Source organism: Lottia gigantea, assembly GCF_000327385.1.
Source record: "Lottia gigantea unplaced genomic scaffold LOTGIsca_5, whole genome shotgun sequence".
NCBI lineage: Eukaryota > Metazoa > Mollusca > Gastropoda > Lottiidae > Lottia > Lottia gigantea.
Genome location: NW_008709715.1, coordinates 156,533 through 170,347, shown reverse-complemented (window position 1 = coordinate 170,347; position 13,815 = coordinate 156,533). Strand labels below are relative to the sequence as shown.

General features: G+C 32.8%; 2 protein-coding genes across 2 annotated transcripts; both read right to left on the bottom strand.

Moving 5' to 3' along the window:
* Positions 1 to 175: 175 nt before the first annotated feature.
* On the bottom strand, positions 176 to 4,095 carry LOTGIDRAFT_228886 (hypothetical protein). Its single transcript, XM_009061718.1, has 4 exons — positions 3,649 to 4,095; positions 2,756 to 2,824; positions 2,443 to 2,515; positions 176 to 2,075 (listed from the first exon to the last, which is right to left on the bottom strand). The coding sequence occupies exons 1-4, from the start codon at positions 3,701 to 3,703 to the stop codon at positions 986 to 988; spliced, it is 1,287 nt and encodes a 428-aa protein (XP_009059966.1). The 5' UTR covers positions 3,704 to 4,095; the 3' UTR covers positions 176 to 985.
* Positions 4,096 to 5,700: 1,605 nt separating this feature from the next.
* On the bottom strand, positions 5,701 to 8,958 carry LOTGIDRAFT_228885 (hypothetical protein; the record flags this gene model as incomplete). Its single annotated transcript, XM_009061717.1, has 4 exons — positions 5,701 to 6,564; positions 7,380 to 7,452; positions 7,612 to 8,316; positions 8,616 to 8,958. 4 exons carry the CDS (start codon positions 8,956 to 8,958, stop codon positions 6,210 to 6,212), a joined length of 1,476 nt encoding a protein of 491 aa, XP_009059965.1. The 3' UTR covers positions 5,701 to 6,209.
* Between the last annotated feature and the right edge of the window lie 4,857 nt (positions 8,959 to 13,815).

Genomic DNA, 13,815 nt, shown 5'->3' with positions numbered 1-13,815 from the left:
GGTTATACGGTTTCGACGGTGAGATGCGAACACTATTACTGAATAGCTAAACAAAATTCACGTTTCTGAGACTTAGATGATAAGATGTATTTTGATTCGGAAATATGAATCCATTTGACTTCAGTTTAAATATTTAGCGTGTATTCACAAATATAATATATATAACAAAGAATGTTAATCATAAAAATTTATTTTATAATTGTACTCTGTTTCGACTATTGATATTACACCAATGGCTTAAATCTCACAACAAAAAACTATTATGCATAATACGAATGGTAGACTAAAAGTGATCAAAACGTGAATGTCAGAACACAAACAATTAGATATATTTAAATTACAAATGATTACAGATAAAGCAAATAAAATTTCACAATCAATTATGTATAATGCAAACGAAGATTACAAATGATAACACATGTTGCACCCTTATGCAAATACTGAGCCACAGGCGTGTTTATGCATAATACAATTTGTGGATTGTTTACCACTATGTTCCCAATAATTACTATATATTTTTTCAGTCACCAAAACCATATAATGAAAATATTGTACCACAAACGATGGTGTATCAGCAAACGATTAAGTATGATGCGATTTTTGGATCAATTACAACCGATTATATAGATGATCCCAAACGATTATTATATATATAGAATCATTCACTAACAATAAGATGATGATCATCGATGATATATTACGAGAATTTCAATCGTAAATTACAAACGATCATGTATAATGCGATTATTGGATTAATCACATCCTATAATATGGATGATCCTAAACGGTTATTATGTTTTATGCGAATATCGGACCCCAAGCGATTGTGTACAAGAACATAGGAGATTACAATATTATTACATATATATTATATGATTATGAAGTCGATTATTTCGGAACAATACAATATGAAATAATAACAAAATTGAGAACATTGTGTCTGTCAATATAAGTTGAACCCATCTGGCATATTTACTTTAAAACACTAATCTTTACTAATAATAACAATATTATCCATATCCAGTGGTGGTGGTAGAAGTGATCTTAAATAATCTGATTCAGAACTATCGGTAGCTGTAGTTGTGACCTTTGTGGTTGCTTCTTTCACTTGTTCCTCAGTATCAACTTGGTCAATGTAAGCTGTTGCTTTTTCTGAAATGGTTTCATGATGATCAGATGGTAATGAGGGTACTTCCTCACTAAAATCTCTATCATAGTCCACATTATCAGTATCAGAACCTACAGTGTTAGATGGTTGGAAGTCTGCGTCATCTATTGGTGAATGTTCTGGTATCACATGATCTTCTCCCAATTCCCTCACATCATCTTCAGTTGGAATTACTGGTGGATATTCTGGGTATTCTTCACCGTGTGTCTCTTCTGCTAGCTCATGCTCTACTGATTCCAGGTAATCTACAGATGGTGGTGGTGCTGGGATGTCTGGCTCATCTGTGTCTTCAAAGTCTTTTTCAGATTCTTTATCAGACGGTTCTTTTTCTGAATTATCTTTTTCTGAATCAGAGCCTGCACCGACCATAAAGGCACTTTTAACAAACTGGTTATCGTTTATTTCCTTTTCAATAGTTTGTGGAGCATTTTCAATAACTTCATTATCTATTTTATCTTCTATCTGCTCTTTTAGATCTGGAGCCGGATCATCACTATTATCACCACTGAGTAGACTTAAACCACCAATTAGACCTGCACCACCTGCAACAGCTGCACCACCTGCGGCAAGTACACTAGTGTACTTGGTTTCTCCTTTGTTGTTGTCTTGTTTCAGGTCTTCTAGTTCCGTTACTGCTCCTTCAGCTTTGTCTTGTGCATCTGCTTTGTCATCATATTTTGATGTATCTGTTTTTACTGATGCAGATTTAACTTCTTCAACCTTCTCGGAAACAACTGTCTGGTTTTCATTATTTGGTACGTCATCTTGAACACTGATGGTTTTGACGTCGTGTAGTGGTATCTGGTTTTTGTTATCTTTATTATTATTGCCATTAGAATACACAGTAGACTGTCCATTTTCAACTTTGATTTCCTCGTTTCGTTGTCTCCTATTCTTAACTTTATTGCTGAAAAAAAATACAGTTTATTTCGATTACCACCATCTCAGCAGTTCTCAAATCCGGATGTTTCAAAGTCGGAAACGATTTGACTTGTGGATTAATGGAAGGGTGCAAATAAAGCGGTACATACTCCCACTTTCAAATATTTCTGTCTCATGGTATTTTATACTTATTATATAAATCACATGGATACATAGTTCTAATTTTCAATTTTTATTACATTCAAAGCTATTGTTTCAGAGATCTCTTGAGTGACAAAAAATGCTTATGAAAGATTGAAAATACTCGAATTCCAAATCCAAATGATACGTTATGCTAGAAGGAACCATGGCACCGAGAAGAACTTAAAGACTTATTGTTTAAATATACTTACATAATGATGACGATGAGGAAAGCTACCAACAGTAGAAATGTTCCAACTCCTAGAGCAATACCAACTGTTAAATCTAAATATAAACAAAATGATTAGAAACAAACGCTACAATCTAATGTTCCTGTTTCGAGTTTTGGACAACATAACGACAGTTCATGAACTCTTGGATGATAATTACATTATAGGTTAATTCATTACTGATAATAGAAAATCTGACCACAGATTACAGAAAACGAAAGATCGATATTAATTAATTTAAATAGGTCGAGGGCTCATGTCATAGCTGAATATAGATTATAGAAAATCAAGTTACCTGAAGTATCTTCTTTGGTGACTTCTCCTTGAATTCTGTTCGGATCTGGTGTCGAATCATCACAGGCAACTATAAATATGCAATAATGAAAAATAATATTTTTATAATTTATACAATGTAAACGTCGGGTGCCACTGGTAAACACAGACGACATCAAACATAGATAAAAAATATAGAGCAAAATTTGTATTTGTGGTTTTTGTGGTCACTTACGGCAAAAAGTGTAACTACCTTATCAGGTCAGTATTTGGATAAAAGGGAAGTAACTTGTTCTTAGTTTTCAACATGTTTATATAAGGTACTTAAAAAAATACTAAGTATTTAAAGGATTTGATCACACTAGACAAATCTTACTGATATACTCTTATTAAGAATGACCACTAAACAAATATGAATTGATGCCCGTAAATATCTGGCCTAGATGATTCACCACTTTCTATTGTTTGAATATTTTTCATTTTTTAATTTTCTAAATGTTACACTTTATTTGCATTATTTCACTCGAGTCTATCAACATTCAACTTTCTGAATTATTGCAACATAATATTTACAATGCTCGTAGATATGTTTTAAATAGCTCTCAATGAGCCCAAATTAATATCTTTGCCCGACTATAAATAAGATATAGTATATGCAAAAAATTACAAACCAACTCGTTTGCCTACTCAAAATACTTCGCCCATATTATTTATAGCAATGGTTCTTTCAGCTTTCTGAAGTAGAACTTATGCATTATAGAAGTCTTATGCAATAATGAAGTCACTAAATTCATAATTTTTGAAGATAACGTCAAAAAACTACTTTTCTTTGGGAAATAGAGGTTGGTAAATACCATCAGCTAAAATAATACTTATATAATAACCAAAGTCTCCAAAAGTTACATATATACTAACCTGCAAGAAAGGAATAAACGAAACACCATAATCCAAATATCACCTCCATTTCCATAATTTCTCTGATAAAAACCTTCTATATCAATGTCAATATCCTTCCTCGTCAGTGATATTCAAATCCAATAAACTCGATGATTCGTTTTAATAAGGTAATGTGGTTTATCTTCTTATTTTGATACAGTTGGTTGCGTTATGGTTTATACTGTTTGTGAAGCAATTCAAGTAAAACGTAACACCCTCAGAACAACCATTGATGAAGTGGAGTTTTAAAACAGGGCTAGTCCTTAACACAGTCTCATAATTATCAAAGAATTTTTTTAGCATCCGATGAATCTTAATTTTTGATCTCTACTTGAGTATAGAAAATACCAGATTAAAGCAATCCAATCAACTGCATTGCAGTGTCAAAGACGACAAGTCATAAACCTCGCACAAGATCTTCCCTTTGTAAAACATAAGTTGTTGAAAGAATTAAATAGAGCGGTATACCAAGTATAATAGATTGCTTAGTTGTAGAGTGACATTTTATGTCGTGTATATACAACCAGTTTTTCAACAATATGCTTACATTAATAAAGCTAAATAAAGATATATACAGATAGCAATTCAAAAGAATAAAGTATATATGTACTTAACAAAAAAGTGACTAATAATATATATATATAAGGTGATACACAAAAATGATTCTCTATTTAAGAATTTGAGTTGTGCACAAATATTTCAGTCAATTGAACCATATTCAATATTTATCATTACCTCTTATAGGTGTGCCTTGTCGAACACACGAAATTGGAAATGTTGCAATAAGCATAACTACGAAAAGAAAATGGGCTGTCATGGTTACCGCCATGAAAATGTGAATATGGTTGTCAAGAATGTCTTTTCTGAATTACTTGTAATGGACATAATTTGTAGATGCCCCTTGCTTTTAAAGCACGGTTGATAATACACTGTCGTTTATTTTAGAATATCATAAGTAATGTCGACTTTGCACCGGATTTTCCTATACCTTGTACCTTCCTTATAAACAGTTAGTCCTTATTTATCCAATATCTGTTGATGTGCAGTGGGCGAGTGGCTGCTATAACAACCTGCCATTTTTGAAATCATCCCGATAGTTTTGTTTTATAATCCATTACACAGAGCTTATATCAAGACTTTATTGTTATTTAGTATGCCATAAGATGTTCAGCTTCAATATGAAAACACCTTAACGATGTAGGCTTAGTACATCTGCAGTGACCTCTGCAGTGTTTATCAACATGATTTTATGAAATTGGAGGATGTGTACAGAAATTCGTAACTAATATTCGCTTGTCTCTTTATACACTCGGTTATCTAGATCACAAATTATGCGATGTTAGTCATTCGTCTTTTGACCAAACCGGCTGGCCAAGAAATGAATCTGATAAAACGAGTCACAATAAAGTCGTTAATACGGCTTTGGACTTCATCTTTTCAAGATATCGATATCATCTTTTCTGATCATCAAGTGTTCGTCACTTTCTCTTATTTATGTGTTAGTCCTGTTAAACCATCTTTCAAATGACAGCTATTAGGAACTGCGTGTAATGCCTTGACTGTAATAGACACCTTTCTTGTATAACGGAATACAGCGATTTGATTGGATTGTACGTCAGCTATTACGAACTGCGTGTAATACCTTGACTGTAATAGACACCTTTCTTGTAGAACGGAATACAGCGATTTAATTGGATTGTACGTCAGCTACAGTCAATCATAGCCCTCGACTGACAGACTATGGCTTATTATTTGCAGACTTTCTGTCGATGACTCTGATTGACTGTATTCGCTAACGTGCAATCCAGCCAAACTGCTGCATTTACAACCTTCCGTGATACATGAAACGTGACTGTTGCAATTAAGGTTAAAGAAAAATGTCGTCTGGCTATACAAGCTGAATTTAAAAAATCGTTTGAAATTTGATTTCAGGATATGATAAGAAATAAATGACAAGTTTTTAAATTATGATTCCAGCAATGATTTTAATAACTTGCAGACTTATGATACAACGTTAATCCCTAGTTGTGGATTAAAGGATAAGATTCAATAGAATTCTTGCTATAAGGGTAAAGAGAGCTCAATATTTTAATTAAATAGGTGCATGTTAGGTATAATAATGCAGTAGCCTAAGTTAGGTGTGTGAATCGGCAGGTATAATTTTGCGACAAAGAGAAAAAGGGAGATAATCTACTGAACACATTATCTTTTTTTTTTGTAAGATATAAATCTTTCAATAGGTTTTATTTTATTAATGATTCGGGTGGCTGAGCTGCAAAATGATATAAAACGACGACACCGAAAAACAAATTTTCATGGAATACCCTCTTGAGTTGTTACATAATCTTGAACAGTTTGTGAAATATATATTTCTTCATGCTTCTACATGCGGTAATAATAGTCTCTTTTTTATTAGATTGAGTCGAGACTGCCGTATTAGATTTTCAAAAGTACACAACTTAAACATCATATTTGTTCTAATATTGTAAATCTAGATTGTTTTTGATAATGGTAAATAGAGTTTTGTGTTTAAGTTATCCTCAATAAAAAATATTTAGTGGTGGAGGTGGCAAATCATTATCGGGCACAACATTATCCGTATCAGGAACAGGATTATCATTATCAGGGACAGCATTATTATACTCGGGGCCAGCATTATTACTCTCGGATACATCATCAACAGCAAATATACCAACATCACCATTTTCAGTTGTTATTTCATGATTTACGTACGCCGGTCCGTCTTGTTCGTCAGGGGAAGTACTTGGTTCTGTCCAAATTTCTTCATTTCGATCTAGGGGTGAAGAAAGAGCTTTGGGAGTTTCATCACCATTCGTTACCAAGATATCATTTTCCACATCAGGCTTATTATTCCTCTGCCTGGAACGTTTGTTGCTGAAAAAATAGAATAGTAAACACAATAAGTGGAGTTCAGTGAATTTCTATCAATTTTATCTTTGTAAACATCTGATACCACTTTTCGTTATGAAGTATTTCCTCATTTAGGATTGATATACTTATACTTACAACATATGAATAGTTAATTAGCGTTAGTTGCAATACCTTGTTTTGGATATTGGGTTTCGACTTGCGGTTCGGATTGTTTGTTAATTGAAAAATTGTCTAATAATAATGTATATGAGGCGTGTTTTGTCGAGGATTGTTAATCGGAATTTTTAAATTTAGAATTATAGATTTTGAATCGCTTAAATAAGAAAGTCTTGCTCCACAAATTTCCGACATATCGCCCTGTATTCAATTGAATAGGCGTTCTATGGTATGTGTATGTAGGCTACACAAAGCGGTGTATGTTATAATAAAATACATTACGTGAGTAAAAAAAACAACAAGTAATTTGATGCACGATTTGCTGCACATCAGTAATTATTGTTATTATAAACACACGCCTTTTATGAATCTGCTTCAAGACTTGTGTTAAACACAATAAAATATATAATGAATTCTCCATTAACAGGAACAAGTATATATTGCTGAAAATTCAGACATTAAAATTGATTTTTTGTCGCCTGTCATTTCTATATTATAACTATAAGTAAATGGTTACTATTTGTAGAAGAATCCAATGTCTGTTTTATTTCAAAATTGACTGGTTACATGGCATTTAGCAAACTTTATCCCTTTACAAATCATATTGTACGCTATAGTGTATTCGTCAGGTAATAAGAAATGTAATATATATATCTACATACCAAACAAAAACTAAAATAACAGCAACTAATATTAGAAAACTTCCAACACCGAGACCAATAGGTACAACCATATCTGAAATATAGGGTCAAAATGGAATTCAAAAAATTGTATTCAACAAGCTTGCATTAATGACTGCAAATTAAGTTTTCATGGACTATGTTATCAACACAATTGCATCTAACTAAACAAAATATGAAGGTTTTGTTAGCCAACAAGCTTGTTAACACCAACCTTGTCTTGGTTTAGTAACTTCACCAGGCAAATTTCTTCCATCAACTTCTGAAACACTCCCATCATTTCCGGTTTCTTGCCTAACTGTTGTTTTTCTGATATTTGAATCATTTGAATCTTGTTGTGTGGTTGTTGATTCTAGTTGTTTGGTTGTTATTTCTTGTTGAGTGGTTGTTGGTACTTGCTGCGTGGTTGTTATTTCTTGTTGAGTGGTTGTTGGTACTTGCTGCGTGGTTGTTATTTCTTGTTGAGTGGTTGTTGGTACTTGCTGTGTGGTTGTTATTTCTTGTTGTGTGGATGTTGGTATTTGCTGTGTGGTTGTTATTTCTTGTTGTGTGGATGTTGGTATTTGCTGTGTGGTTGTTGATTCTTGTTGCATAGTTGTTGATTCTTGTTGTATAGTTGTTGAGTCTTGTCGCATAGTTGTTGATTCTTGTTGTATAGTTGTTGAGTCTTGTCGCATAGTTGTTGATTCTTGTTGTATAGTTGTTATTTCTTGTTGAGTGGTTGTTGGTACTTGCTGTTTGGTTGTTGATTCTTGTTGCATAGTTGTTGATTCTTGTTGTATAGTTGTTGATTCTTGTTGTATAGTTGTTATTTCTTGTTGAGTGGTTGTGGGTACTTGCTGTGTGGTTGTTAATTCTTGTTGTGTTGTGGTCATTGATAATACTTTAAAACATTTAACTTGCAGGTTCACGTTGTTTGCTGAATTAAATAAATATTATGGAAGTGTTTATATTTTTGTTGTAAGAGAGACTGCAACTAAAATCAGTAATTTTATTCGTTTTACTTCCATCTTGAGGACTATTTCAATGAATATGAGTGTTGGCCAAACCTCTCAACTATATCCTTTAATTTTTATTCTTAGAAAAAAAATAAATTCTCAAAAACTAGTACACTGATTACATGGACGATTGTAAATTTCTAGCAAAACAGTTGTTTCCATGTGTGCTCGTGTTAATGGCACATATCAATAATAAAAAAATGAAAAAATGTCAACGTACTAAATGCTCTTATTTGTAAACAAGTGTCTAAAGCAGTGTCTCCAGACTTAAACTCTTCTTGTAGAGAAACCGTGGCTGTTGAATTATCTATCATATCGAAAAACGATGTCGGTCTGGCTACTCCATTAGTACAGCTATACGTTGCTGTGGCACCTTTGAACATAATAAGTTGTTTATAATAGCAGGATGACCAATATTGTTTTGGTATGAAATCTACCTGTGCTGGATTAGTACCACTACCAAATGTAGTTACTGTACACGAACAATCAGTGACGGTACTATCAGTTGGTAGAGTTGTTTCTAAATACACTTCTGTACCACTTCTTGTGCCTTCATAACACATCTTTAGAGCTACAGAATAAAACAGAAAACGTGTTCATGTTTCAACATTGATCAATATCGGATTCCAAAATGTTAATGTTCTCTCCGGACAATTTTCTGCATAACAGCGAGATGAATAGTTCAAAGATATTATGAGGATGAATCAGAACTGTTAAATTCTTAACAAATTTCATTTTATCCGCATCATCAGTCACGAGCACCAAATTATAAGTTTAGAGCAGACCCGGTAGATTAAAATATTAAACATACCGTTTGGATTTCCTGGACAAGATCCTTCTACAAAAAAAAGAACCTAATGATTTATTGCCATTCTTTATTGTCAAGATTTCTTACATTGTCTTTGGCTTGATGCAAATGCAAACCAATGAAAAAGTTATTATTTGGTGAATTATTCACACAGGAATTTCTGGACTAGATAATAGAAAATAGGATTGTGTTGATTTCAAATGTAAAGACTCTAAACTTTAAATTTTAATGGACCAAAAGACATTCTAATGAGAATTCTATTTGAAACATTTTTGTAGAGAGAATAAATTCAATTCTGAGGTCACTTTGGTCAGAGAGTATTTATCCTAAGCACTATTCCAGAAATTCCAGAAACCGATGTTGCAGCCAGAGCAACAGTCTAAGATAATCATAGCTTATGATATTGATAGGTATACATAAATAACTAATATAGTAGGTGTTTTCTCCAGAATTAACCTCACTGTTTCGGTCTAATCCAATAATGAATATATACGGATTCTATATCAGGAAATGTATTATGTGCGTCAGGAATTGTTTAAAGGGCTACAGGTGAACCTTTTTTTGACCAATCATATTTTATTCTCAGAAACCGGATTTTTTTTTAGCAAAGCCAATCAATAATACTGTTCACAGCTCACCGTCGATATTTGTGCCTTTAAATCCATGCGTGGCCAGAATTATCGATAAAATGACGACTCGTGGTTTTAAGACATTCTGTGATATATAGAAAGGACATACTATATAGAAATAGGGAGTAAAATTCATAAAGTACTTTTAAAGGAATTATTCGATTTTCGTACATTAGTACTTCTGAAGACTATTTACATGATAATATCCAGGACTAAAATCAACCAGCAACCCCCACCACCCTCCCAAAATGGCACACAGTCCTTTTAAATCCAATAACGTAATTAGCTACATGCATTTGAGAATTTGTAACAATTGTGTATTAATTGAGACGCCATACACAAACTTTTCTATTGTTCTAAAATAAGATATTTTAAGATAAATCGCTGCAATAAATATTGCACTGCTATTTGATAGCTGTATATTATAAATAAATTTCCTTACCTGTGTAAGACACACTTAAAAATAATAAACATACAATTACTGAAAAAACTCTCATCTTGTCTGATCAAACTTTCCGATAGATTCAAAATTTAAAATATAGATAAAACACAGTTCAGTAAAACAAGTGAACCATCAACTAGGTTAATGTAAAAAAATATCATTTGATATTGTATAACCTAAATTTGAAATATGTTTAATGGGGCAAAAATGAAATGCACAAATTTTATAATATCCTGCACCGAGAAGGTAGGCTTTATTTACAAACCATAACCAAACCAGCCCTTTATAGCGAATTTATGAAGTGAAATTATACGCCCAAGATTTTTGCTTTTGATTTGGTTAATAAAGACGAGCAATGTGGTGTGCATCGAGGACTACGCTGTAAAAACATTAGGGTGCACAGTCTGCATCTCAAGATATCTCCTATATCGATTGCAAGGAAAACCGGTTTGTTACCCTAATGTTACTAACTCGACCTACAAACTATATAAGATAAAGAATTTACTAATAATAACTAAGCAAAATATTGACCATTTAGAACAGAAAACTATGATTTGATGCAAAGTATTGCAAAATTTGACACAAAAAGGATGTCAAGGTGTGTCAAATTATGATTTATAACGGATTGTATCACCATGTTTCATATGTATTGGTTCATTTCAGGTGTAACAGGGACTATGCAAGTCATTATAACAGATTGCCACCGCCTAGTTCGACGAAAGATTCAGTCTTTTGCTAAACACCCACACCCTTTACGTGTCTAATGAACAAATTTTCTGTTTACAACTAGATAATAGAATCCGTCTCGTCGATCATTTTAATATATGGCCTAAGATGGAAATTCAAGCCCTTCTCCATTTAGTATAATAGCTATATATTATTTCATAGTAAAATGGAGGGATCTTAACGTTATTCATTCATCATATGTTTTCGACTAATTGACACCTGATGTCGATCTTGAAATCATTCACACACCAATAAACACTACCTCATGATATTGAATATCAATTCAGTCTTGCATAAAGATTGGGTGAAACGCTCTCTTGTAATGAGTTATTCCATCTTACTGGCTTACTATCTTATTGTTTGTTGTACAACTAATTAAAAGACACAGACACAGAAACAGTGGCAGCAGCAGCCTCTGGGAATTGGGGTTACAATAGACTTAATGGGGCAACTGTCGGGGTTTTGATTACAAATGCGGAAGCGCTGTATTAGCGTCATTGCGAAAGCCTCGCATGGAGGGTATAAAGGAGAAATAGACTTGAATAGTGGGACTCACTTTTAATTTATCTGATGAAGGTAGCATCATTTCAAAGAAATGCAGACAAATATAATTTCTCATTTCATAAATTGCGTTGAATATTAAACACCAGACAACCAAGCCAGCTGAAAACCTTCATCAAAGAACTAACATTGACCTTATGTTACAGTTAAAAACTAGTATTGTTATTGGAAATAATATTATTTGATCGTCGATTTTGCCTAAGAAAAAAGATTTTGAATATTCATTTTTGATGACTCAACCATAAAAACGCAATTTTATTTTCCTATTATCTAAAACAATAAACAAAGCTTTGAAACATTTGATACTTGTGGAATCTAGAAGTGATGTTATATCGGTGTAAGCTTATGTCATATTTAACTAGTTATTTTTACCAAGTGAATGTTCTCGAGAAGGGTATATGAAGTCAAACTTTATCAAAGAAGAGAAAAGTCAGTGTTGATCACGTAAGCTCTGTCCATTTGTTTCCTTTAACATAATGTTCGTGACAATGGAGCTAGGTTGTACGGTGTTTTCTTCTCTTAATGAGTTTTGACAGGGATGATAGAGACAGGGAAATATACCTGGTGTTTGGTAGATTTAAACTATCGATTACCAATTATTAAACATTTAGACATGTTACTGTGTATTATTGTGAGAGACTTCACTTACGTCTAAAATAAATATTCATCGAACAATTTTTCTACTGACGATGTGTCTAATCTTTATTTTTGTAAGTTTTTATGTTATAATTATCCTTTGCAGCTATGTATTTTTCAGTAATGTATCGATACATCATTAATATGACGCTGTTGGATTCTAACGATTAATGTAACTTACTAACATTACAGTTGCTGATATTGTATGGTGCTGCTGCTGAAGTGTATCCTTGTTCGGTAAGTACCTTTTCTAATGTTTTCTAAGAAAAAAATAGAAACAAAATGAAGAAATAACACAAATGGTAGGAAAACATACTCGCAAACGATAAATTTTCAAAATTTCATATAATCAAATCTTAGAACGCTGCGCCCTTTCTTCGACCAAACGATTCTATTGCTGATTAAAATTGTTTTTTTTTTCATCGAATTTACAAAATCAGATGTTCATCTTTTTGATTTAAACTTAGAAATAATTAATTTACTTTATTGCAACAAATTAATAGTATAAGGAATATCATTACAATATTTTCAGATGGCAAAATGTGCCAAAGGATTAACATGTCGTACCGTGGAATCTAATTGCATGCGACAGCCCTGTCCACTTATAGCTAGATGTATTAGTAAGTTGTATTTTAATAATATGTTGTAATTGTATTAGACAACCATGACCTCCTTTAGCTAGATGTATAAGTAAGTTGTATTTTAATAATATATCCAATTGTATTAGACAACCATGATTTCTTATAGCTAGAAGTATTAGTTAGTTGTATTCCAATCAAATCTGATTGTATCCGACAACTGTATCTGTCAATATTAGTAAGTTGTATTTTAAAAATATATCATCCAACTGTATCAGACAATCCTGTCCTCTTATAGCTAGAAGTATCAGCAAGTTGTATTTTAATAATATCTAATTGTATCAGACAGCCCTGTCTTCTTAGAGCTAGATGTATCAGTCAGTTGTATTTTAATTACATATCTGATTTTATTTTGGATGACATTTTTATGGTTTGGACTTATTCTATCGAACAGTTTTGGGAATTCTTTGAAATTCTCAACAACCACCATCCTTCTATCAAACTAACCGCAAACGTGAGTGACAAAAGCATAGACTTTCTCGATACCACAGTCTTTAAGGGAGATTCCATAGCAGAAACAAATAAACTGGATATTAAAGTGTATTTCAAAGAAACTGATACTCATCAACTCTTGCACAAGAGCTCCTTTCACCCAAAACATACCTTTTCTGGTATAATTAAGTCACAAGTTTTACGATTTCATCGAATTTGTACAAGATCTTCTGATTTCAACCAAGCCTGTACGATTGTTTTCTCAAAACTGAAAGAGCGTGGGTACTCTAAACGATTTTTACGAAACATAAAAAATTCCACCTTAGCACAGATAGCAGCTAAAAACAGACTTTATGCCGAAGTACCTCCAGGTTTAAGAAGTGCTCCATGTTTGTCCAGTAGATGCAAAACATGTCCCTTTATATCAGAAACTCATTATTTTGTAAGCAACTCTACGAATAAAAGGTACCCGATCCAGGAACATCTAACATGTGAACATTCGAATGTAATATATTTAATTTCATGCAAGAAATGCCCCAAACAATATG

Excerpts from the sequence above, each read along its gene's own strand:
- LOTGIDRAFT_228886 (XM_009061718.1), bottom strand. The coding sequence starts at position 3,703 with ATGGAAATGGAGGTGATATTTGGATTATGGTGTTTCGTTTATTCCTTT. Across the intron at positions 2,825-3,648 it reads CGTTTATTCCTTTCTTGCAG|TTGCCTGTGATGATTCGACA; the intron begins GTTAGTATATAT and ends GCATATTTATAG. Across the intron at positions 2,516-2,755 it reads CACCAAAGAAGATACTTCAG|ATTTAACAGTTGGTATTGCT; the intron begins GTAACTTGATTT and ends GTTTATATTTAG.